This window comes from Somniosus microcephalus, chromosome 4 (genome assembly GCF_052327205.1).
Source record: "Somniosus microcephalus isolate GS21.2 chromosome 4, FLI_Smic_1.0, whole genome shotgun sequence".
NCBI lineage: Eukaryota > Metazoa > Chordata > Chondrichthyes > Squaliformes > Somniosidae > Somniosus > Somniosus microcephalus.
This window is the reverse complement of record NC_140990.1, coordinates 310,638,549-310,665,515: the sequence shown is the minus strand read 5'-3', so window position 1 is coordinate 310,665,515 and position 26,967 is coordinate 310,638,549. Positions and strand designations below refer to the sequence as shown.

Here is a 26,967-nt window from a genome sequence, read left to right as displayed (position 1 = left end):
TCTCCATGGCCCTTGTCAAGCAGCAACAGCGTGCAATGGGCTTTGCAGCATTCGTGGGCTTCCCCATGGTGCAGGGCGCCATTGACTGCACGCATGTGGCTTTGCGGGCACCTCTGGAGAATGCCGAGGATTACCGAAACCGGAAGGGCTACCATTCCCTCAACGTTCAGCTGGTGTGTGACCACAGGCAGCTCATCCTAGCTGTCAATGCCCGCTTTCCAGGCAGCAGCCACAATGCCTTCATCCTGCGCCAGACTTCTGTGGCAGACATGTTCCAGGCACAGCCTCACCCACGAGGATGGCTTCTCGGGGACAAAGGCTATCCTTTGTGTACCTGGCTGATGACCCCGCTCCGTGCGCCCAGCACCCCTGCTGAAGAGGGATACAACGACAGCCATCAAGCGACCAGGAACATCATTGAGCAAACAATCGGCGTCCTGAAGCAATGGTTCCGCTGTCTGGATCGTTCCGGTGGAGCCCTACAATATTCGCCGGAGCGAGTCTCCCATTTCGTGGTCATGTGCTGCATGCTGCACAACCTGGCTATCCGCAGGACTCAGCCATTGCCACCAGAGATTGGAGGACCACCTGAGGAGTGTTAAGTCTGTGTGTTCTAGCTGTAATTACTAACACAGACTACAAGATTAAAGTTCAACAGGTCTTTACTGGTTGGAGGTCAGGACTATACTAAAATACAGTATTACTACACAGTGCTTATATACGTATACAGCAGCCAGAGAAAGTAGTACATCTCTTAAGGTGGAACAGGCTTAAGTTCTCTTAAGGTGGAACAGGTTACATACACCACAATCCTCCCTTTTTAGCTTAACAGTCATATCCCCATTTAACATAACATAATAACATATATAACTTCAGGTATAAACAGTTTAAAGGTTCAGTCTCTCAGGAGGCCTTCTGATTCGGTTTGGATAACGCCTTTCAGTGGTCTCTGATTCCTGTTGCTGAGGTGACTCCTCTAGTTGGTCTCCCATGCATTGGGTGTTATCATCCTCAGGTACATTCCCTGCCGAGGTAGATGCTTCAGGTTCATTAACGTCTTCCACAGTTGTCTCTGTCGCAACCATGGGTTCGACCCTTGCTCTCGATTCTACCAGTTGATCCGCATGATGCCTTATCACATTGTTACCAATATCTACTGTGTACATTAGAGGTCCTTGTCTGGCCCGAATTGTTCCGGACTGCCATTTTTCGTTTCCATAGCCCCTTGCCAACACTGGTTGTCCTACGTCGAAACTTCGAGTGGACTTGTTATTAATATGCCGGAACTGTTTGTTTTCCACTTCCCTCCGCACATTTGGTTTTAACAAGTCCAACCTGGACCGCAACCTCCTGTTATAAAACATCATGGCAGGACTTTGGTTAGTCACTGCATGAGCGGCGTTTCGATATGCCATTAGGAAATTGTCCACCTTGTGCTGTAGCGGAATCTGATCATCGTTCATGGCCTTTATTGCCTTTTTGAATGTTTGGGCAAATCTCTCGGCCAACCCGTTTGTCGCCGGATGATATGGGGCAGAGGTATAATGTTTCACCCCATTCTTCTTTAAGAATTTTTGGAATTCTTCCGACACGAACTGTGGTCCGTTGTCCGAACAGATCTGTTCTGGCAATCCGTTCCTTGTGAATATTGTTCTTAACACCGCAATTGTTTTTTCTGAAGTAGTGGTATTCATCTTGATCACTTCTGGCCATTTGGAATGTGCGTCCACCGCAATTAGGAACATGGAGTCCATGAATGGACCAGCAAAGTCAATATGTACGCGTTGCCATGGGGCTGAAGGCCATTCCCATGGGTGTAGTGGTGCGATCGGAGGTGCATTTTGCACTTTTTGGCACCCAGCGCAGCTTTTCGTCAACTCCTCTATCTGTTGGTCAATACCCGGCCACCATACATAAGCCCTAGCAAGACTTTTCATCTTAACTCCCCCCAGATGACCTTCATGCAGTTCTTTTAGAACTCTTTCCCTTAACTTGGGAGGAATAATCACTCTTGTCCCGTACATCAAAGTACCATGGCAGACGGACAGCTGGTCTCGCCTTGCCGAGAATGCCGGTAACAGAGGATCACCACGTGTTGGCCATCCTTTCACTGTCACCTCGTAGACTCTGGACAGTGTCGGGTCGTTCCTGGTTTCTCTTTCAATACTTGCATTGGTGACTGGTAAACACTCGATGATGGTCGAATGAAATAACTCAACAGGGTCAACTTTCGTCGTTTCTTCTTCTTCAGGTAGTGGCAGGCGCGACAGCCCATCAGCATTGCCATGCTGCTTCGTACCTTTGAATTCTATTTGATATTGATGTGCCCCTAGGAAAAGGGGCCATCTCTGGAGATGCTGTGCTGTCATCACTGAAACACCCTTCTTAGGGTTAAAAATGGATACCAACGGCTGATGGTCTGTCAGAAGTGTGAATTTTTGGCCCTGCAGGTAATGATTAAACTTCTTCACTCCCCATACAAGGCTGAGAGCCTCCCTATCGATCTGCGCATAGTTGCGCTCAGCGGAGGTCAATGATCTGGATGCAAACGCGACTGGCCTTTCCGTGCCATTTGGCAACTTGTGTGAGAGTACTGCCCCAATACCATACGGAGACGCATCACAAGCCAACCGAATAGGCAGTGTCGGGTTGAAGTGAGCCAACACTTCCTCTGAGGTGATCAATTCTTTGCTTTTGCGAAATGCCTTCTTACAGTTTTTGCTCCATTCCCATGGTACCCCCTTCTGTAAAAGAGCATTTAGCGGGTGCAGTACCGTGGATAGATTTGGTAGAAATTTATGGTAATAGTTAATCAATCCTAGAAACGACCTCAACTGAGAGACATTATCCGGAGCGGGAGCCTTTACAACTGCCTCTATCTTGTCAGGAGACTTATGAAGCCCCTCCCGGTCAATGACATGACCACAGTACGAGATCCGCTTCTGGAAGAACTCACATTTCTGCCGATTAACTCTAAGTCCATACTCTTTCAGTCTGTTGAGCACCAGTTCCAAGTTTGCGAGGTGTTCTTCATCACCATCACCTGTAATCAGAATATCGTCCAGGTAACATTGTGTGCCTGGAATTCCCTGTAATACCTGCTCCATGGCCCTCTGCCAAATTGCTGGAGCCGATGCCACTCCAAAAACCAGCCTATTGTACCGGTACAAACCTCGATGCGTGTTGATCGTGAGGTATTGGCGTGACTCTTCTTCAACCTCCATCTGCAAGTACGCCTGCGCCAGGTCTATCTTGGTGAAGTGTTTCCCGCCAGACAACGAAGCAAAAATATCCTCAATCCGCGGAAGCGGATACTGCACCGTGTGAAGCACCGGATTAACGGTGATTTTGAAATCTCCACAGATGCGAACCTTCCCTGGTTCTCCTGGCTTGTTGCTCGAAGGACGTTTCATAACGGGAACAATGGGCGTAGCCCACTCACTCCAATCTACCTTAGACAGTACACCTGAACGTTCTAGCGCTTCCAGTTCCGCTTCTACAGTAGGTCGTATTGCATAGGGTACCGGTCTGGCTTTAAAAAATTTTGGGTGTGCATGTTCATCAATCTTGATGTTTGCCGTAATTCCTCTCAGTGTTCCCAGTCCCTGCTGGAACACCTCTTTAGCATCATCCAATATTTTGGACAATCGTTTAGGTTTGACATCTGTTTCCCCGGAATCTACCGTTAGTGCCTTCAAGGAGTGCCAGTCCATATTCATTTTCCTAATCCACTCCCGTCCCAGTAGTGGTGGACCTCCTTCAGGTGGCACGTATAAGTCCATTACTTGGCTTTCTTCGCCCTTGTGGACCACTTTTACCTCTATCTTTCCGATGGGGTACACTCTTTGCCCCGTGTATGTTTTCAATATAATCTCCGTATCCCGTAAGGGAATATGTTGGAATAACCTTTTGTAATCTTTCTTATTCATGACCGTCAATGCCGATCCAGTGTCCAATTCCATCTTTACTTGGACTCCTGCTATCTGAAGGGTGACCCAAATTGTCTGGAGATCTGCATCCTTACCAACGTTGTGTACTCTTAAGCTACCCAGTTCATTACTGCTAGCGTCTGAATCTGACTTCTGTTCGGTCGAACTGTTCTTTGTCACCTTGTGTACCTTTATGTATTTTCCTTGTGGTGACTTTTTGTTGCTGGTCTTCTTTCCTGACCGGCATACTTTAGCTATGTGGCCAAGCCTGCCACACGTTCTGCATTCTTGGTTTTTAAACCAACACTGGTTCTGATCATGCGTTGTCTTTCCACAATGATAACATTTTACAGTACTCAAACCCAATTTATTTGTACTGAGTTCCGGTGACCGTAGCTGCATTACTGCCGTGCCTCTCGCTGCGGCTTCGTGTGCTGCTGCCATAGTGACCGCTTTCTCAAGCGTCAGCTCATTCTCCTCGAGCAGTCGCTTTTGTGTATCTTCCTTTAATAAACCACACACAAATTTATCTCGTAGCACCTCTGTCAGTCTCGTTCCAAACTGACAGTACTTTGCTAGCTTATGCAATTCCATTAAATATTCAGCATTGCTTTCATCCTTCAGCTGCCTTCTGCTGTAAAATTTAAATCATTCCGCTAGCATCAGCGGCGTGGGGTTTAGATGATTTTTCAGGACAGTAACAATCTCCTCGAACGTCTTATCCGCCGGTTCATCTGGTGATAAAAGGTGTTTCAATTGCCCGTATGTCTTCGCACCCATTAAGTTTAATAATGTTAGTGCTTTCTCTTCATCTGGAATTTTATTTGCTTTACAATAATTTTGTATGCGTTCTACATACATGGCCCAATCTTCGATGTCGCTATCAAAGGTATTAATGTTCCCATGTTTAGGCATCGTTGCAATTTAATTTATTTTAATTTTTATCCAAGATGGCGGCTTCCCGTTCTTGTCTTCGTCCTCCACCTACAAAATGGCGGTTTTCCCGCGCTTGGCGGTCTTCACCCGTCCCCCGACACTGTCTCCACTTCACCGCGGCTCTCGCACCTTCAGTTGCCCCAGACGCTGTGCCTTTTTAGCCCGAATGCGGCCCGGCCCTTATCACCAGCCGCGATCGATGTCCCCGCGCTGTGCCTTTCGGCCCGAATGCGGCCCGGCCCTTATCTCCGGTCGCGATCGATCTCACCACCCTTATTCCTCCGTCTTCCCTCCCCGTCTGTACAGCCAACGCGGCCGACTTTCTGGTCGCGTCGCTGCCCGGCTTACCCACCACCGAGGAAGAAAGAAGATAGCTGACAGCCGCTGATGGAGGCTTCGAGTTCAGGATGTCTTCTGCACTCTGGTTTCTCGATGTCTGCCGCACGCCGTGTCTTCCAGCAGGGTGATGAGGGTGGAAGCCTCTCTTCGACGTCCGTTCTGTGGACGAAGCCGCCGTGGATATAAACTGCCGCAGGGTAAGAATCGGACTCGTCGCCACTGTTAAGTCTGTGTGTTCTAGTTGTAATTACTAACACAGACTACAAGATTAAAGTTCAACAGGTCTTTACTGGTTGGAGGTCAGGACTATACTAAAATACAATATTACTACACAGTGCTTATATACCGGTGGTCACCACCGGTATTACGTATACAGCAGCCAGAGAAAGTAGTACATCTCTTAAGGTGGAACAGGCTTAAGTTCTCTTAAGGTGGAACAGGTTACATACACCACAAGGAGGAGGAGGAGGAGGACCAGCACAGGAGGGAGGCAGAAAGTGCAAGGGCCACCCGTCGGCGGCTTATTGAACGTCGGTTCTCGGCCCCCTCTCAGGGAATGGCTTGTGCCAATGTCACCAGATGAATGTAGCCGCTCCACAAGCCCTCAGCCGAGCAGGGCAACCAGGACTTGCAAAAAAAAGCATGCACAGTGCGATTTAAGAACATTTATTTATTGGAAACCTCTGCCCTTCCCACATTACAACCTCATGGAGAGAAGCCCCCTACAAAAACACAAAACGAACAGTCTCGGCCTTACAAAACAAAGAAAGACACCAGTCTTGGCCTTACAAAACAAAGAAAGACACCAGTCTCGGCCTTACAAAACAAAGAAAGACACCAGTCTCGGCCTTACAAAACAAAGAAAGACACCAGTCTCGGCCTTACAAAACCACAACTACACCAGTCTCGGCCTTTCAACAAACACAAAGCATTTGGCCAGACCTTCTACTTTTTGCCCTGCGAGGGCGATGCCTTTCGCATCCGTGACTGGCCCCTGCCCGCCCTGCAGCTCCTCCTCAATGGGACCCCAGTGGCTGCAGCAAGGCTGGGGGAAGGCTGCTGAGGGTCAGATGGCGAGACGCCAGATGCCCTTGGGGGTCAGCCTGCACCAGCTCTGGCCCTGGAGGGTCCGGCTGCTGACTGCTCCAACTCTGCTTGGGCGGCAGCAGTCTGTCCAGCGGCTCGTGGCAGCTGCAATGGCGGAGTGGCAGTGTCGGCTGCAGGAATGGTGCCAACCTGACAGATCGCAGGTGCTCCCTGGTCACCTGAGACATTGGCACTCGCACGGGCCAGCACTGCAGCATGCGCAGCAAACAGCTGAAGAACAGATTGCTGGGCTGCTGCTGCGCGGCGAGTGCCCTGGCGATGCCTGGCCGATCCAGCGAGGGTGGCAGCAGTTAGTGCCCGTGTGGCCCTGGTCTGTGTCCGCATGACACCAGCCAGTGAATGAACGGCACGACTGAGCACTTGGCTCGAAGCCGCCTGTGCTGCCGCAAAGTCCTGCAGACTCCTGGCCTGTGCTGCACTGAATTGTTCCAGGCTCCTGGCCTGTGCTGCACTGAATTGTTGCAGACTCCTGGCCTGTGCTGATCCGAATTCCTGCACACTCCTTGACAAAGACTCAATGGAGTCAGGCATCCTTGCCACTGCAGCCATGAGCTCATTGTGCCTGCGCTCAGCCTGGACGGCCATTTCCTCCAGGAGCCGCACCTCCTCTGCGCTCACCGTCGCAGGACTGGAGGCCGCACTCACCCTCTGGGGAGAAGTCCGCCGAGCTTCCCCACCCCTCCCGCATTGCTGCAGGCCGCTGGGCCCCGGAGCTTCACTCTCCTCCGACCCTTCCCCCCGGCTCCCCTCCAGGGAAGACGTGTCCCCTTCATCGCCATGGGCTGGCGTGGCTGAGGGTGGCACTGATGGGCCGCCTTCCTCTTCCTCCTTCTCGAATTCGGAATCGCTGACAGTGGCAGCTTGAGGGCCCGCCTCCTCACCTGGCGATTCACCATCTGAAAGCAGGGAGGCACAAGAGTTGCTTTAGAGTGAGGACAGGGCGGCAGCGAGGGAGGCATGAGTCGGACAGTGGCAAAGGATGCTGATCTGAGGCGCAAGTGGAAAGAGAGAGGTCAAAAAGGTGATGCCCTTACCATTGGTGCCCAGAACAGGGTCGGCATCTCCACTGGCGACGGGGCCAATCAGCCGTCCTGCCATAATGCGCTCCACATGCTGGTCGAGGTCGGAGAGCTCTTTGACGTCAGGACGGCCTCCCCCAGTCTCACGTTGCTTCCTCCGGTTGTGCGCCACCTTGGCCTGCAAGAGAAAGGACGGCCTCTAAGTACAGTGTGAAGCCCTGATCTTGTCTGCACTGCCTCCCATGGTGGACTGGCCCTGACAGTGTGAAGCCCTGATCTTGTCTGCACTGCCTCCCATGGTGGACTGGCCCTGACAGTGTGAAGCCCTGATCTTGTCTGCACTGCCTCCCATGGTGGACTGGCCCTGACAGTGTGAAGCCCTGATCTTGTCTGCACTGCCTCCCATGGTGGACTGGCCCTGACAGTGTGAAGCCCTGATCTTGGCTGTACTGCCTCCCATGGTCGAATAGCTTGTACAGTGTGTAAAGTGCTGAATGTGCAAGTGGTTTTCATGACAGTCCCATAGCTGCTGGATGAGGGCTGGCCCTTAGGGCTTTCAGGTCCCTTTGCCCATAAACTGAGGTGCACATGCAGGGATGAGGAGGACACTGGAAAGGGTACTCACCCTGACAACCCGAGTGAGGTCGTTGAACTTTTTCCGGCATTGCACAGGAGTCCTGGCAACCACGCTGTTGGAAGTCACCCTGTTTGAGACCTCCCTCCAGGCTTTCCGGTAGGCGCTGGGCAGCGGCCTCCTGCCACCTTCTGGGAACAGAACATGGCGCCTGCGCTCCACTCCGCCAACCAGCACCCTCAGATCACCCTTGCTGAAGTGCTGCGCTCTCTCCCTGGCCTTCTCCATAGCCCTGGGCGTTGCGCAGATGAAGCAGAAGTGGTCAGGCCTAGCTTGAGGGCTGCAGTGTGCAGGGCGTGGCAGGCAAACAAATCCACCCTCCCCCTTTAAGAGCTGACCGGCGCCAGAGTGTCTGCCGTCAATCAACAACTCGCCGCACCTGCGCTGCGCCCGGCCTCGGGGGTATCGCTCAGCACCGCCGGCTTAGCACCTAAAGATAGTCGTGCATCGCCTGTTTTAGCGCAGCAGCAACCTCTTGGGGCGATGCGACTGAATATCGGCGAAGGTGGCGCGAACTTGCGCCGGGCGCAAACTTTAGCGGCCGCCCGACTTTAGCGCCCCGAATGTGGCTATACTGAATTTCTAGGCCAGAATGTTTAAAAATAAGAGTGCAACAGAAAATGGAGCCAAAACAAGGAGAAATGGTAAAAAGACAAAGTTTAAAGCTCTATATCTGAATGCACGCAGCATTCGTAACAAGATAGATGAGTTGACGGCACAAATAGATACAAATGGGTATGATCTGATCGCAATTACAAAGATGTGGTTGCAAAGTGACCAGGGCTGGGAACTGAATATTCATGGGGATTTGACAATTCAGAAGGATAGACAGAAAGGAAAGGGAGTTGGGGTGGCTTTGTTGGTAAAGGATGGGATCAGTGCAGTGGTGAGAAGTGATATTGGCTCAGAAGATCAAGATGTAGAATCGGTTTGGGTGGAGATAAAAAATAATAAGGGAAAAAAATCTCTGGTGGGCGTAGTCCACAGGCCCCCGAGCAGTAGCAATACTGTTGGACAGAGTATAAATCAACAAATAATGGAGGCCTGTAAAAAAGGTATGGTAATAATCATGGGTGATTTTAATCTCCATATTGATTGGACAAATCAAATTGGCCATGGTAGCCTTGAGGAAGAGTTGATAGAGTGTATCTGGGATGGTTTCCTAGAACAGTATGTAATGGAATCAACCAGGGAGCAGATCTGACAAAGGGTCATCGACCTGAAACGTTAACTCTGTTTCTCTCTCCATAGATGCTGCCTGACCTGCTGAGTATTTCCAGCATTTTCTGTTTTTATTTTAGATTTCCAGCATCCTCAGTATTTTGCTTTTGTATTGTTGTAGGGAGCAGGCTATCTTGGATCTGGTACTGTGTAATAAGACAGAATTAATAAATGATCTCATAGTAAAGGATCCTCTAGGAAAGAGTGATCATAGCATGGTTGAATTTAAAATTCAGTTGGAGGGTGAGAAAGTTGTATCTCAAATCAATGTCCTGATCTTAAACAAAGGCAATGACAATGGCATGAAGGCAGATTCGGCTAAAGTGGACTGCAAAAATAAATTGAAGGGTAAGACAGTTGATCCCTTAGAGGATGAGACTGGGGAATTAATAATGGGGAACAGGGAAATGGCAGAGACTCTGAACAATTATTTTGTATCTGTCTTCACGGTAGAAGATACTAACAACATCCCAATAATAACAAGGGGCCACAGGGAGGGGGAACTAAAGACAATCACTATCCCTAAGGAAAAAGAACTTGGTAAAATAATGGGACTAAAAGACGACAAGTCTCCTGGACCAGATGGCTGGCATCCCAGGGTCTTAAAAGAAGTGACTGCAGAGATAGTGGATGCATTGGTTGCAATATATCAAAATTCGCTTGACTCTGGAGAGGTCCCAGCAGATTGGAAAACCGCAAATAAACACCCCTATTTAAGAAAGGATGGAGACGGAGAGCAGGAAACTATAGACCAGTTAGCCTAATATCTGTCGTTGGGAAAATGCTGGAGTCCTTCATTAAGGAAGCAATAGCAGGGTATTTGGAAACTCATAATGCAGTCAAGCAGAGTCAGCATGGTTTTATGAAAGGGAAATCATGTTTAACAAATTTGCTGGAGTTCTTTGAGGATGTAACAAGCAGGGTGGACAAAGGTGAGCCAGTGGATGTGGTGTATTTGGATTTCCAGAAGTCATTCGATAAGGTGCCACATAAAATGTTACTGCATAAGATAAGAGCTCACTGAGTTGCGGGTAATATATTAGCATGGATAGAGAGTTGGCTAACTAACAGAAAGCAGAGAATCGGGATAAATGGGTCATTTTCCGATTGGCAAACGGTAACTAGTGGGGTGCCACAGGGATTGGCTGGGGCCTCATCTATTTACAATCTACATTAATGACTTGGATGAAAGGATCGAGTGTAATATAGCCAAGTTTGTGGATGATAAAAGATGGGTGGGAAAGCAAGTTGTGCAGAGGACTCAATGTATCTGCAAAGGGATATAGACAGGCTAAGTGAGTGGACAAACATTTGGCAGATGGAGTATAATGTGGGAAAGTGCGAGGTTATCCACTTTGGCAGGAAAAATAAAAAAGCAAACTATTATTTAAATGGAGAGAGATTACAAAATGCTACAGTTCAGAGGGACCTGGGGGTCCTTGTGCATGAAACACAAAAAGTTATCATGCAGGTACAGCAAGTAATCAAAAAGGCAAATGGAATGTTGGCCTTTATTGCAAGGGGGTTGGAGTATAAAAGCAGGGAATTCCTGCTACAACTGTACAAGGTATTGGTGAGACCACACCTTGAGTACTGCGTACAGTTTTGGTCTCCTTATTTATGGAAGGATATACTTGCATTGGAGGCAGTTCAGAGACGATTCACTAGGTTAATTCCAGAGATAAGGGGGTTGACTTATGAAGAAAGGTTGAGCAGGCTGGGCCTATACTCACTGACATTTAGAAGAATGAGAGGTGAGCTTATTGAAACATATAAGATACTAAGGGGGCTCAACAAGGTAGATGCAGTGAGGATATTTCCCCTCGTGGGGAAATCTAGAACTAGGGGGTTGTTGAGATACCACGGCAAACGTGGGAGTCGAGACCAGAGCTATTGAAAATACAACTGCTTTATTCCAACCACATGACAAACAGGAACTAGAAAAGCCCGCGCATCCACTTAAATACTTCCCAGACAGGAAGTGCTCCCGGCAGCCTGTCCCTGTGGGAAACAAGTTGCTGGAGGAAAGGGCCCCCGGCTGGGGGCTTCTGCTTAGACTGTCTGTGCCGCCGTGAGCGGATTATGTCCAGTGGTGGCGTGTCGCCACAGAGCTCCCCCCAGAATCCGCTTAGGAGGAGTGGACGAGTCGTGACGGTGGTCTAATGGTTCTGCCGCAGCGGCTCTGAGTGGTCGCCGGTCTGGTTGGTTGGGTCGGGCGGTTCGCCGCCGGCTGTGCTGGCTTGCCGGGGGGACGGCCTCTAGTTGGAGGCTGGGCCACGGGGACCTGTTCCCCTGGTTCTGTGTGTGCTGGTTTGAGCCGGTCGATGGAGACTGTCTCGACCCTGTCGCCGAGTCGCAGCTTGAAGACCTTGTCCCCGGTTTGTAGTACCTCATACGGACCGTCGTACGGGGGTCGCAGGGGCCCGCGGTGCGCGTCGTGTCGCACGAAGACGAAGCGCGCCTGCTGTAAATTTGGCGGGACGTGAGGTGCGAGTTCGCCGTGTCGGTTGACCGGAAGTGGGGCGAACTGCTGAGCGGAAGAGAAAGAGTCGAGCCACTGCTGTTCGGCCGACCAAGGCTTGGTAGGCTCCGGAAGGAATTCGCCTGGGACGCGCAGCGGTTGGCCGTCGACTAACTCCGCTGCCGAGGACTGGAGGTCTTCCTTGACCGCGGTGTGTAGGCCGAGTAGCACCCACGGTAGGGGGTCAGTCCAGGTACTGTCCTGCAGGCCGGCGCGGAGTGAGGCCTTGAGTGACCTGTGGAAGCGTTCACAAAGTCCGTTGGCCTGCGGGTGGTACGCCATGGTGCGGTGGAGCGTCACCCCGAGGTTGCGTGTTGTGGCTGTCCAGAGTTCGGAGGTGAACTGGGCGCCTCTGTCGGAGGTTATGTCGGCCGGTACGCCGTACCTCGCAACCCAGGTGTTAACGAACGCCCTGGCGATGTCGGCTGTGGTGGTGGAGGTCAGCGGCACTGCCTCAGGCCAGCGTGTGTAGCGGTCGACCATCGTGAGGAGATAAGTTTGGCCTTGCGATGGCGGCAGGGGACCGACGATGTCGACGTGTACGTGGTCGAAGCGGCGGCTGGGTACCTCGAAGTCTCCCAGGGGTGCTTTGGTGTGCAGCTGTACCTTAGCCCGTTGGCAGGCGAGGCAGGAGGTGGCCCAAGTCCGAACATCTCTGCTGAGGCCGCACCAGATGAAGCGCTTGGAGAGGAGTTTGACGGATGCACGGGAACCCGGGTGAGAGAGCCCGTGGAGCGCGTCGAAGACGCGGCGGCGCCAGGTCTCAGGGACGACCGGCCTGGGTTGGCCGAGTGAGACATCGCACGTGACTGCCGTGGCTTCGTGCCCGTGCACGACCTTGGCTAGGCGTAGCCCTGGCAGGCTGGTAGCCGCCGAGAGGAGGTCTGGGTCCATGAGCTGGGCCGCTGCTAGTTGTGCGTAGTCGACCGCGAGGTGATTCGCACAGACGGCGGGACGGGAAAGGCAGTCGGCGACCACGTTGTCTCGACCGGAGACGTGCTGAATGTCCGTAGTAAACTAGGAGACGGCCGCGAGCTGGCGTTGCTGCCTAGCGGACCAGGGTTCGGTGTGCTTCGCCATCGCGTATGTGAGTGGCTTGTGGTCCACATACGCGGTGAAGGGGCGGCCTTCCAGGAGGAACCTGAAATGGCGGACCGACAGGTGGAGTGCAAGAAGCTCGCGGTCGAAAGTGGAGTATTTGACCTCCGGGGGGCGCAGTTGGCGGCTGTAGAAGGCAAGTGGCTGCCACGCGCCATTGACCCACTGCTCGAACACGGCCCCGACCGTGTGGTCGGAGGCGTCGGTGGTGAGCGCGACCCAGGCATCGGCCCTCGGGTGCGCGAGCAGAGTGGCGTCGGCGAGCGCGTTTTTGGTGGCGTCGAAGGCGGCTGCCGTGTCAGTGGTCCAGGCTACGTCCATCTTGCCGGATTTTCCTCGGAGGGAGTCGTATAGGGGCTTCATGAGGGCTGCGGCTCTGGGGATGAACCTGTTGTAGAAGTTCACCATCCCGAGGAACTCCTGGAGGCCCTTGATGGTTGTGGGGTGGGGGAATTGCTGGACGGCCTGCACCTTGTTGGGCAGGGGGACAGCCCCAGCAGGGGTGATGTGGTGACTGAGAAAATCGATCTCGGTTAGGCCGAATTGGCACTTCGCCGGGCTGAGGATGAGCCCGTGTTGGGCTAGGCGCCCGAACAGGATGCGAAGGTGTTCGAGGTGTTCCTGTTTGGAGGAGCTGGCCACGAGAATGTCGTCTAGATAGACGAACAGGAAGTTCAGGTCCCGGAGGACTGAGTCCATAAGGCGCTGGAAAGCCTGTGCTGCATTCTTGAGGCCGAAGGGCATCCTCAGGAACTCGAACAGGCCGAATGGGGTGATGACGGCCGTTTTGGGGATGTCCGCGGGGTGTACGGGGACTTGGTGGTAACCGCGCACCAGGTCGACTTTGGAAAAGACAGTTCGTCCGGCCAGTCGGGCCGAGAAGTCCTGGATGTGTGGCACCGGGTATCGATCGGGGGTGGTGGCGTCGTTGAGGCGGCGGTAGTCCCCGCAAGGGCGCCAGCCTCCGCCGGGCTTGGGGACAATGTGGAGGGGCGAGGCCCAAGGGCTGCTGGAGCGGCGGATGATGCCGAGTTGTTCCATGTTGGTGAACTCGGCCCGCGCGATTTCCAGCTTGGCCGGGTTGAGTCTGCGGGCGTGGGCAGAAACTGGGGGGGCCGGTGGTGGGGATATAGTGTTCCACACCGTGCTTGGCGGCTTTGGCCGAAAAGGTCGGGTTAGTGAGGGCGGAAAACTCAGCTAGGAGTGCCGAGTAGTCGTCCGTGGCTCTGGCGAGGCAGTAGGTCGTCAGGCCGGCCGAACGGGCCGGGGTAAAGGCGCCGGGGATGGTGGCCATAGTGTTGATGTCGACGAGGCGGTGCCTCGGAATGTCGACAAGGAGGCCGTGGGCGCGTAGGAAGTCGGCGCCGATGAGTGGGCAGAGGACCTTGGCTGTGAGGAACTCCCAGCGGTAGCGGCGGCCCGCGAGGTCGAGCGTGACCATACGGGTGCCATATGTGCGGATTTCAGAGCCGTTGGCTGCAGCCAGTGTGATACCCCGTGTGCCGCGTTGGATCTCGAGGGCGGAGGCGGGGGTGATGCTGTGCTGGGCCCCTGTGTCGCACAGAAATCGGCGGTTGGTTCTGTCGTCAGTGACGTACAGTAGGGGCTCCTTCTGCCCCGCGGCCATCGTGGGGGCCGGTGCCGGGGGGGGTTTGAAGGAAAACGGTGGCGTGCAGCGTTGAGCCCTCGCACCAAAACGGGTGTGGTAGTAGCAGTGACCCGGAGTGGTAGGGCGGTCGGGCCTAGCGGCCCGGGAAGACCGTGTGGTCGTTGCCGTGAGGTCGGGCGCGACGTCGCGAGCGGCCTGTGCAGAGAGCAGCCGGTTGGCCTTTTCGGCTATATCATTGAGGTCCGTGGAGTCAGACTCCACAATGAGCGGGCGGATGCTGGCGGGGAGCTGCCGAATGAAAAGCGTGCGAAAAAGGGCGCCGGGATTTTTGTCGTCTGAGAGGGACAGCATGTGGGAAAGCAGGTCTGATGGTGAAGCGTCACCAAGGCCGGGGAGGTCCAGGAGTTGGCAGTGGCGCTGGTAAGAGGACGTTTGAAATTTTTAAATAGCGCAGCCTTCAGATGTTCGTACTTGCCCTCCGTTGGTGGATTCTGCAGCGCTGCCCAAACCTTGGGGACTGTAGCGTAGGTGAGCGAGGCGACGAGGTAGTCGTACTTCGTGGTGTCGACTGTAATGCCTTTCAGCCGGAATCTGGACTCAGCTTCAACGAACCAGGCTTCGGCGAGGTTCTCCCAAAAGTCTGGTAATTTAACCGTGACTGCGTTTGTATCCGCCATGCTAGCTTAGGATTCGTCCTGAGCGTCGGGGTCACCAGTGTTGAGATACCGCGGCAAACGTGGGAGTCGAGACCAGAGCTATTGAAAATACAACTGCTTTATTCCAACCACATGACAAACAGGAACTAGAAAAGCCCGCGCATCCACTTAAATACTTCCCAGACAGGAAGTGCTCCCGGCAGCCTGTCCCTGCGGGAAACAAGTTGCTGGAGGAAAGGGCCCCCGGCTGGGGGCTTCTGCTTAGACTGTCTGTGCTGCCGTGAGCAGATTATGTCCAGTGGTGGCGTGTCGCCACAGGGTATAGTTTCAGAATAAAGGGTCGCCCCTTTTAGAACTAAGATGAGGGGGAATTTCTTCTCTCAGAGGGTCGTAAATCTGTGGAATTCTCTGCCCCAGAGAGCTGTGGAGGCTGGATCATTAAATACATTTAAGGTGGAGATAGACAGATTTTTGTAAAATAAGGGAGTGAAGGGTTATGGGGAGCGGGCAGGGAAGTGGCTTTGAGCCCAAGATCAGCCATGAACTTATTGAATGGCGGAGCAGGTTCAAGGGGCCAAGTGGTCGATTCCTGCTCTTATTTCTTATGTTCTTATGTTCTTGCGTTCTTTTGACATTTGTGCTTTCAGTGTTCTACAGCATTGAAGTGCTGCAAACACTAACAATCACTGCACACAAGTGCAGGGCTGCACCCAGATTCTCCCATGAATCACTCCATATGCTTATGGAGGGAGTCACAGCATGCAGGGAGGTCCTCTTCCCTTCCTATGGGCGGAAGAGACCTCCCCAGGAGACCAACACAGCCTGGTTGCACATTGCAGAGGAAGTCACAAACAGGGATGTCGTCAGGAGGACCTGGGTGCAGTGGCGCAAACCTTTTAATTATCTCATTAGCTCACAAAACATTAGTACAAAGCCACACTCACCTTCATCTTGCTGTGCCTCTCATCACATCCCCATCACCCTGCCTTCCCTACCCTATTCCTGCACATCCTTACTCACACCAACTTACCTTGCACCTCCACCCATCCCTCTCTCTCTATCTATATTATCACATCCCCATCTCACGAGCCACCCCTCAGACTCACCCTCATCCAAGTGCAATCATACCAACTAACAAAACACAAGGGTGGGCACTTGGGCCTAGAAATTCACTTTGGGCCCGCCAGCTGGCGTGCGCCCAAAAGTTAGCGCTGAGCGCGGAGCCAGTTGCGCCCGTCAGATATTCAGTTTTTGCGCCCCAAGTCGGAACCGGGCGCTATTCCAGGGTGTGCCCGCCCCCGCTTGGGGCGCTGAAACTGTATTTCAGCGCTCTGGGCGCCGCTGCGCCACCCGCTGCGGAGCGGCAGGCTGCGGTACTGCAGGCCTCCTCCTTCTCTTAAGGGGGAGGTGCCTGCAACGGGAAGATCGCCGCTGGGTAGTGCCGGCAAATGAGCCCGGCACCACGGAGAAGTGCTGGGTTCGCGGAAAGCAGCCGGCAATGCCGCGGGGGGGCGGGTGGAGGAGGCCGGGGAAGGAGGTGCGGGCAGGCGGCCGCCGAAAAAGCGGCCGGCCGCACCTCCACCTTAAAGCGCCCCACTAAGGCTACAGGACGGCCCCGTTTTCTGATCGCTGTTTGCGGCCGCTGCGGAAGAGGCGGCTGCAACTAAATATGGCGGTCGGGCCAGATGACGTCATCGGTGGCGGCGCAGCGCTACTGGCTAACGCCGCCATTACCGCAGCGCTGAATATCGGCGAAAGCTCAGCAAGTGGCGCAAAAGCCGGCCTAGAAATTCACTAGCCTTAGCGCCGCTTTTGAGGCGCTAGAGGGACTAGCGCCAGAGTTATGGCCAGTTGAAAAATTCCCTGGGGCCCTAAAGCGGCGTTGCACCGGTAGCGCTGCGCCGGCACCGATGACGTCATCGGTGTGCGCAGCGTCCCGGTTGCCATGCCGACGGGCCCCAGCGCCGAAATTCAGTTGCGGCCGCCTCGCCCGTGGCAGCCGCAACTAAGACTCTGGCAACAGAGTCCAACATGTGTTTGCGCCGGCGCATTAAAGGCCCTGCGGCGGCCGGCCGCTTTCCCGCCGGCCGCCTGCCCGCAGCTACCTCCCCGGACTTCTCCCCCCCACCCCCCCGGAACAGATGCAAGCCCGGCACTTGTCCGAGGTGCCGGGCTCATTTTTAAACAGATTTGCGCGGGCCGCGGCCGGGTGCAGGCAGCTCCTCCTTAACGGAAGGAGGAGGCCTGCACTTCCCCAGCCTGCCGCACCGCATCGGGTGCCGCAGCGCCGGAATTGCAGCGCTAAACGGCAGTTAGCGCCCTTTTCCAGGCGCTAAGACCCTTCAGTAGCGCCGGCAGCCATTTGGGCGCGGTGCTACTGAATTTTTGGCGCGCGCAGGGGGACTTTGCGCCGGCACTAACTTCCGGCGCTAAAGCCCTGGCTAAGCCAAAACCCAATTTCTAGGCCGCCCTCTTTGGGCGAAAACTGGGCGCAAAGCCTACTGAATTTCTAGCCCTTGGTGTTTTATTCAATGTTCATGTAAAGTTTCTGTTAATGTGCTGACAAACATTGAAACCTTTATTTTCAACACTTTCCGTTCTTGGACAGATCTGTGTGCACCTTTGGAAGTGGCTTAGTGTGTTGCATTGAATGGTGAAACATAACGGTACCCCCTGCAATGGTGGTGAGTGTGAAAGGAATGGCTAGGGCATTGTAGGGATGCTTTATTGTGTAGGTGTGGGGTGTTGGCAACCTGGTACATCATGTGGCAGCCAGGGTGTACAGCATCAAGTGAAGTAAATCTGGCCATGGTGAGGCCATCCCATGCCACCCGGGCAGCAATGTGCTTGGGTGCTGATGCCCTCTGTCCTGTGCAACATCAGGTGATTGCAGAGATGGTTGGTGGTGTTGTTGTTGGTGCTGTTGGGCTCATTGTGGTAGGATTCTGAGGACCAAGCTGAGACAGTACAAAGGACACCTATGTTGATGGAATAGATGGCAGGTGAAGTAGAGATGACAGAAGCATTCTGTCAATGGTGAGAGAGTTCCTCCAATGAGGTGACACTGGATGGAGAGTGGAAAGTGGAAAGCCTGTAGAATCTGTGCTGGAAATGGACTGAGAAACAGCTTCTGGCTGAGGAAAGTGATGATCTGTCAGGTGGGAGTTTTTACTGTACTTTTGAAGCTGTCAAGTAATCAGCTGGAGCAATTACCACTGAACTCCCACCTCAGGTTCACATGCATGGTCCCCGAGCAGCGTGGACCCCGTGGGTGAGCAGTTAAAGTTAAAAAGTAAGGTTAAAACCATTATTAAGGGTCTGTCAACAATCCAATGATTGGTTTAATTGGATCACCCGCCTCTGCGGGTTGGGTCGGATCGGAGATCACACATGCGCCATTGGGAAAGGCGCGTTGCAGCGGCTTGACAGCGTGGTCCTGCCCGCTGACCCCCAGAAAATTCCGGCCTTTGTATCTGTCTTCACAGTAGAAGACACAAACAACGTACTGGAATTTGTGGAGAGCCAAGGGTCTAATGAGTGTGACAAACTTAAAGTAATTAATATTAGTAAAGCAAAAGTACTGGAGAAATGAATGGGACTAAAAGTAACACATCCCCGGGACCGGGTAGCCTACATCCTAGGGTTTTGAAAGGGGTGGCTGCAGATTTAGTGGATGCATTGGTTTTAATCTTCCAGAATTCCCTAGATCCTAGAACGGTCCCCGTGGATTGGAAGGTAGCAAATGTAATGCCGCTGTTCAAGAAAGGAGGGAGAGAGAAAACAGGGAACTATAGGCCAGTTAGCCTGACATCAGTAGTAGGGAAAATGCTAGAATCTATTATTGAGGAAGTGGTAACGGGGTAACAGTGATTGGGTAAGAAGGTGGCAGATGGAGTATAATGTGAGAAAGTGTGAAATTATCCACTTTGGTAGGAAGGCTGGAAAAGCAGAATATTTTTTAAAAGGTGAGAGACTACTAAATGTTGGTATTCAGAGGGATTTAGGGATCCTTGTACAAGAATCACAGAAAGTTAACATGCAGTTAGGAAGGCAAATGGTGTGTTAGCCTTTATTGCAATTTAATCCCTTTCCTGCCTCGAGGAGATGGGACCCGGGGCAGGACGGCTTCCTGCCTCCTGGCAAAAGGGCACGGAGGCGGGATGGGGGCGGGTTTGCCATCCGCCCCCAATTTCTGCAACTTTACCGGCAGTCCCGCCTCTATACCCGCCTCCTCGGGGCTGACAAAATCCAGTCCTTAGTCTCTGGATAAGGGGTCGGCCATTAAGAACTGAGATGAGGAGAAATATCTTCACACAGAGGGTAATGAATCTTTGGAATTCTCTACCCCAGAGGGCTGTGGCTGCTCAGTTGATGAGTATATTCAAGGCTGAGATCGATAGATTATTGGGCACGAAGGGAATCAAGGAATATGCGGATAGGGCGGGAAAGTGGAGTTAATGTAGAAGTTCAGCCATGATCTTATTGAATGGTGGAGCAGGCTCGAGGGGTCGTAGGCCTACTCCTGCTCCTATTTCTTCAGTTCTTATTATGCTCCTGTGAAGCACCTTGGGATGTTTTACTATGATAAAGGCGCGATAAAAATGCAAGTAGGTGTTGTTGAAAAACAGATGCGTGAACAAAACGTCGTCACTCACCATTCTTTCGGTCAAGATTGATAGTCGTGCTGTTTACAATCGCGTCAGTCTGTTCTGTTGTGATGTCACCTTGAACAGCCAGCACTTTTACTTTGCCGATGTTTATTTCTATGCTGCTCATTTTCTGAAGGAAAAAATAGTGAGTTTTAAAAATATTGCGATCATTTCCATTCTTTCCACGTGTGCTACTTGCTGACCAAGAGAGTAAGCATCCAATCTGTTCTTGGGCTTCCACTTATAGAAGCATAGGACTCGATTTTAACTCTCAGATGGCAAAGCGAATGCTCAGCCTATCTGGGAGCAGTAACAGGGAGGCTCGGTTGATTTTAATGGCCAGGCCTCATTAACTTGCTGACTTCCTGACCAATATGGTCGTTAAATTCAAGCGCCGTGATGCTGCCGCTAGGGACCCAAGGGAATGTTCCCTGGCACAAGGTATCTGCTCCGTGAGGGGAAACCTTGTAGGGGGAGGGGGAAGACCAGGATAGGGAGGGCCAAGGTTTCCCTGCAGGACTTGGATGAACACTTCTGATCCTCCTGTGAAGAAACTGAAGAAAAACATTAAAAACTTCCCTTGCTGGGGTCTCTTCTGACCCTGGCTCCTGTTCCCAGAAACTTTGGCCTGGCAAAGAAGCCATCACTGCTCCTCCACTCAAGCCTCAAGTTAAAATAGCAGATCGGGCCCGAATGACCCCACTGGGTTAGGGCGAGTATTCTTGACAGATAGGGGCAGGAAAGGAATGCGTAAGTTCCCCACACTTCATTTTAAATGCCCCTCTGCCTGGTTTTGTTATTAAGTTACTAAATGCTGTGGCTAATTTTATTCCTTTTCCTACCTGTTGTGATTTTTGTTGTAAGACATCAAAAAAAACATCGTACACTTTAGGATCAAAGACAACAATGTAAATGCGTGTAATGGCTGATGGTTTGTTTTGTGACAAATGATTTTCGAATCCAGTCAACATGCTTTCAATAGTGGTCTGCGGCTTGACTCCTCCTATACCTGCAGAAAGGACAATGTCTTAGCAAAATGAAATTAAAAGGGACTGAAACCAGAAGAGGATGAAAGTCACTGTTAGACATGTCTTTGGTCAAATTATTGTGTTTTGTCATTGCTATCACATTCAATAAGACACTAATTTTGTAAGATTCGCAATTTTCAGCAAAAATCACGCAAGAAAACTGGATAAAATAAGACTGTTTATTGACCAAAGTAAGCTTGCACAGAAAAACCTTTGATAAAAGGGCATACAAAATGGCCGCCAGGCCCCGTGATCAGTTTATGAACCATTTTATTTCTGTTACTGCAAGCCAGACAGGCTTGTGGATTGAAGACAGTGAGCCCGCGAAAGCCAGTATCTGGGAACCGAAACTCAGAGCAACAGCATACATATTCAATGGATTATAAGTACAGGATGGGGCCCATCAAGATATGGGCGGACAATGTAAAAACACTTATACCCATTTATCGTACAAAGGAAAAACCGTTTAACAGCCATCAAGGAAAATGTCCGGACCGATCAATATGCGAACCGAGCCGCGGTGACAATGCAAAGGACATTAACAGACATTATCGGCCAGGAAGGCCAGTTTAAGTTATCACCGGCTCCGTTACAAGACAAAGCGCCCCTGCAGAGATTTCTGCCCGCCAAAATTAATACAAAGACAGGACTATGATTTGGCGGGAGATAAGACTGTCCCAAAAGAGTATAACTATGGATTGAAAATCCATCTAAGGTACGACTACTTCTTCACTGCTACGGCTTCTTGTTGGGCGACTTCAGGCTTCCATTTCTTCAAGAACTTTCTTCTACGAGGAACGAACGAAGGGCGGACGGTGCCCGGATCGGCGCCTCTTCCACTTCGGCAGATCGATGAAAACGTTTTCGTCTTTTTAAAGACGGACGGTTTCGGAAAAAGGACAACGTGGCCGGTGTTCAGCCAAACAAGGCTCGGCCACGACGAGAAGACGACAAGGGTGGCCCGGGTACTGGGGTCGGGAGATCATCGACGACCCAGGCCGACGGAGAAGAAACCCTCTGGAGAACCGGCGATCGATGCCACAAGATTCTCCCATGTGCATAACCTGCATCTAGGTCTACTCCATGAACCCAAATCCACGATTGTGGATCTCAGCCTTGACGAGCGCTCATCGAGGCTGGGTCTACCCCACCGCCTCGAGGGAGGAGAGAATATCGACTGCGCCAGAAGCTTCCAATCCACGTGACGACGGGAAGCGGTGTCAAAAAGTCTGCGAACCCCTTTTCGCGATTTCGAGAGTGGTGAGCATGATCCCAAGTTCCCCAGGTCGAAACTTAGTTTAGGTATAGGGGAGGGAGTTAAGGGAAATCGTAATGTGTTTCCCCCTTTTCGATGTGCCGTGTGTTCCCCATTTCCATAGAGTCAAGTTCATAAATTTGTGCATGATTGTAGTTACTTTAATCTGTGCCTATGACATGTATTTTGTAATGCTTCAAACTGTTTAAAAATAAAAGCATCCATTTCGTGCTATTCAGCCTGGTCTATTGAGTCCTCTTCTCTGCACTACTGTTCTCTGCATCTAAGTCCAAGGTCTAGAACCGTAGGGGGGGTGGGTCGAACCACTCAAGGGTAATTCTTGCACGAAGCCTGGCAGGGGGCCAGAACGGGCAAGAGAGCAGGAAAAAAAACCCTACAGAAATGGCGACCGCGGCAGGACCTTGGCAGCAGGAAAGTAGTGTGTTAGATCAAGATCTGAATAAACGAAATGTGATGGATGAAAGAATAGCAGATTATGTTTTCGGAAAAGTCAACCTCACAAAACAATGGATATCTGATCTACTAAGGGATAGGCGCCCGCTAGACGCAGCCATCAAGTGGACAGCGGGTAGAGAGCATAAGAAATCTGTAGAAAAGGCGGTCTGGCTGATGTGCTACAAGAAGCAAGTCCAGCTTTTGGACCAGGTAGTTGCAGCACAGACAGTCCAGATCAACGGCTTGCTTAAAGACGTGGAGGAAAAGGTTGCGGGAGGTCAAAAACCGATTGAATCGCTTGACGCGCTGAATCAGGAACGCCGCTCTGTAATTCGCTGCCACGAAACCCGGGTAGAATATTTAAAATGTCAGGTCGCTGAGGCCAAGGCCAGTGAAGGTAGAATGAGAGAGAGGTGTTTCCGTCTAGCCAAACAAGTAGATGCCCAAGAGGAAAAGCTCCTGGGAGCCAGGGCAGCATATAAGATGGCCATGGAGGATAGATCTGAGAACACCGACCACAGCGCTTGCCGCCGGGAGCTAGAGGACCTGAGAAAGGCCCTAGCGAAGGCAAACGGGTTGGTGTGTCTCATAAATCCACCAGCGAGTCAGCTGTTGCTAGCCAAGGAATCCAAAAGACCGATTCCACAAGAGGCAGTTGGGGTACCAACCCCCGAACCTTCTGCGCCTCCTGCCTATGAGGAGTCTTGGACTCCGGGACAGGAGACGGAGACGGTAGAGGAAGAGAGCCCTGAGGTAGAGCAACCCCAGACAGTAGAGTCGGGGCCGGCGCCAATGTGTCCAACGAGACACCGGAGGATCGGTCCAAATGAAGAAAATGGCGATGACGGACCCCTTGAGAGTCAGATCATAATGCCTCATAGCGCACGACAGCTAAGAGAGATGATAAGTCACATCCCAAAACTCTCCGAGTCAGGAGAACCCTCCGTGCATTTCAGGGACGTGGAGCAGACCGCAGCAGTCAATGACTGCGACGGGGTTGAACAGTCTAAAATGCTGCTGTTCTCCCTGGACAGTTCGCTCCTCCAGTGTCTCCCTGACGAGAGCAAGAGAGGGCACAGGGACTATGAGTTGCTACGGGATGAGATTCTGGAGATCATGGGAGAGGGGGACGGAACTCCGTTCCTCCGTTTAGAAAAGACAGTGCAGCTAGAGGGAGAACCCCCACGGGTTTTCGCTGACAGGTTGTGGCCAGTGTATCGGCGCAGCTGCCCGGGCGGGCCGGCCCGGGCCGGGCTGGATGGCGAACAAAGGGCTCACTGGCTTCGGTGCCTGGTAGCAGGTTGCCTGCCAGTAGTGAAGGAACAGGCCAAAGCATGGTTTGACCCCACTAACGCCCGCTCCACGGAGGAAGTAGTACTAGATCAGCTCACGATCAGTTATAGAAACAACAAGGGCAAGAAAACGCCTGTTGTGAAAGGAAAGGTGCATGAGGTGAGACCCGCAGCCTCTGCTAAAAAGGAATGGCGTCAGGAGGGAGATCGCCATCCCCAAGCCAATAGCAGTTGTTACGGGTGTGGGAAGGAGGGTCATTGGCGCAAGGACTGTAGGAATCCTTGGAAGGATAAGAGGGAGAGAGCGTTCGCCGCAGCCCAAGATCAAGCCCAAGCCCGAGTCGCCAACGGCCCGAGAGTTTACCCAACACCAGCACAACCACAAGTGCAGGCCGCTGCCCCAACACCAGTCCAGAACCCAACCGTAGCCTCTGCCCCGAATCAAGGGGGTGGTGCGGTTGTGGACCCCGCTGCGATCGAGTCAGTCTTGGAGACTATGCGGTCTCTGATGACCTGGCAGGGGAAGGTAGCGGTTGCTAACAGCCCTATCGCCCCCGAGACCCCAGCCGAAACACCTAAATGACTGACGCCCGCGCAGCCCATCTACTTGTGTCCGCTCCGCTATGACGCTTGGAGAAGACCTGTGGTGGAGATGGAGGTGGAGAAACAAAGGGGTAGTTACCTGTTGGATACGGGAGCTTCGTGTACCGTGATCCACACGGACAAACCTTTTGCCTCACCTCTGTCCGCCCAGGCTCCATATTTAGTAGCGGGTTTCACAGGTAGAGAACAGGCTGGCGCGTACTCCCTCCCGCTCTCCATTCAGTTGGGAGCGCTCCACACCACATGGACGTGCATCCTATTGAAGTGGAATGAGGGGGGGGGGAAAGGCATCCTCGGGGCTGATTTCTTGGTGGAACACGGGATCCTCGTGGACCTGAGAAATCACTGTCTCTGGGGAGCCGAGGGCGGTTTAGGTAAGGTAGTCGTAATCCCGGGGAAGGAAGAAAAAGGGGCCCTGTGCACTATGAAGCCGTCAGGAGGTTACGATCTCGTGCTCATGGTAACAAACGTCCCAACGGACTTGCAGGCGCGTGTGTCAGAAAATCTGACCGCGTTCGCCACCCACAAGCACGACTGCGGGAGAGTCACTGGGTTCGAAGTCAGCGTAGACGGGGACCCCATGATCCGACTCCAAAAGCAGTATAATTTCCCCAAGGAGGCAGAACCCGACATGGAGACAGCAATATCTTCATTGGTACAGCAGGGCGTGTTGAGGACGATAGCCACCCACGTGAACTCCCCATTATGGCCGGTAAAGAAACCGGACAATTCGTGGAGAGCCACGGTGGACTACAGAGTCCTCAATAGTAATATCCCAGCCTGCGCGCCCACGGTAGCAGCAGTTGCAGACTTAATAGGGAGTATTCCAGCATCGGCGACCACATTCACGGTGCTGGACATCTCGAACGGTTTTTGGTCCATTCCGCTGCGGCGGGAGGACCAGTACAAGTTTGCCTTTACTTTCAAAGGGCAACAGTACACTTGGAACTGCTTACCACAGGGTTTTCACAACAGCCCCAGCATTTTCCATCAGTGCATGGCGGGGAGTTTGAAAGAGTTCAGCCAGCCCAACCAGATAGTGCAGTATGTGGACGGCTTACTCCTGTTCACAGATACAAGGGAGCAGCACGGCCCACTGTTAGCCGAATTGTTGGAACTGTTAGAAAGGAAGGGTTTCAAAGTAAACCCAAAGAAAGCCCAGATCGGCCAGCAGGAAGTTAAATTCCTGGGTCTGGCCATCCGCGCTGGGGAAAGAGCCATAGATAAGGCCAGACGGGAATCTATACAAGATCTGCCGATTCCCAACACAGTAACGGGTGTAAGGTCCTTTTTGGGATTGACCGGGTACTGCAGAGATTTCATCGAGGACTATGCTGCCACAGCGGCCCCGCTACTTCGACTCTTACACAAGGGAGTCGAGTGGTCTTGGGGCGAGGGGTGCCAGGCAGCATTCGAGAAGTTGAAAAGAGATCTGCAGACCGCGCCAGCCCTAGGGGCCATAGATGGGGGAGAGGAGTTCTTTCTGGAGGTAGCCGCTAGTGGGGACAGCCTGAGCGCAGTGCTGCTCCAAGAGCGGCACGGCAAGCTAAGACCAGTAGTTTATTCCTCCAGGGTGCTCACGGATGTGGAGAGGAGTTTCTCCAATTGCGAACGGCATCTCCTGGCCACGCATTGGGCTGTGAACAGATCAGTGATCTTCACAGGGACCTCTCCCATTACGCTCCTCACCCATCACACCCCCACGAAGATGCTTCTGGACGGGAGGATTAAGGATGGGACCGTAAGCAGCGCTCGGATTGCGCGCTGGACCCTCCTCCTTTCCCAGATGGATCTCAAAGTTAAAGGCCTCTGCGCGCCAAGGCTCGCAGCCAATATGGCATATCCCGGGACAGCCCATCAATGTTCCGTAGAAGGGGTATGGGAAGTTAACATAGGTTTACGGGCCGGGATACATCCCACAGGCCGCGAGATCTACGTAGACGGTTCTAGCACTGTAGCTGACGGCAAGCGACTCACAGGGTGTGGAGTTTATGACCCTGCGGCAAACATTGCCCTGGCAATTAAGCTCCCCAGCACTATGAGCGCGCAGCAGGCTGAACTGTCCGCGGTGGCGTACGTGGTTACCCACCCCGAGATTTTCCCAACCCCATACACGATTTGCTCAGACAGCATGTTCACGTGCAATTCGTGTACAGAGTACCTCGCCATCTGGTCCCGACGCGGGTACACCTCCGCGGACGGGCGGCCTTTAACAGTTAAGCCCTTGCTGGAGAAGATCCTAGCAGCTGTGGGGGAGAAAGGAGAGGTGTTCATCCATAAGGTGAAGGCTCACTCCACTACAGAACCCCGCAGTCAGGGCAACCAGCAGGCGGATGCGCTAGCCAGGGAGGGTGCCCGCAACGGCATTCTCTGGGACCCATACGAACCCGGACCCGTGGCGGCGATCCAAGGCAGGGAGGGAATTCCCGGGAACACAGGGGTGACACCGCCCCCAGACCTAAAGACCGTCCAAACCCTGGATCCCGCCCTAAAAGCAGTCCTAAAAGCCATCACAGAGGGCAAACAGGTAGAAGGTCCGTACAGTACGGCAGCCCTCACAGTCAAAGAAGGTATGCTGTTCCGAGAGGAGCAGTGGGTTGTGCCGCAGCAGCACC

The 26,967-nt window shown here is 52.7% G+C and overlaps 1 protein-coding gene across 3 annotated transcripts in view; it reads right to left on the bottom strand.

The window, feature by feature from the left end:
• The window catches only part of LOC147120591 (protein mono-ADP-ribosyltransferase PARP14-like), a 169,310-nt gene that overhangs the window by 62,751 nt on the left and 79,592 nt on the right, over window positions 1-26,967 (bottom strand). For all 3 annotated transcript variants that reach the window (XM_085986719.1, XM_085986720.1, XM_085986718.1), the window contains exons 18-19: window positions 20,561-20,727; window positions 19,725-19,848 (exon numbers count right to left, since the gene is read on the bottom strand). In XM_085986719.1, coding sequence (XP_085842845.1) covers window positions 19,725-19,848; window positions 20,561-20,727 — 291 coding nt within the window. The remainder of the gene's footprint in view (window positions 1-19,724; window positions 19,849-20,560; window positions 20,728-26,967) is intronic.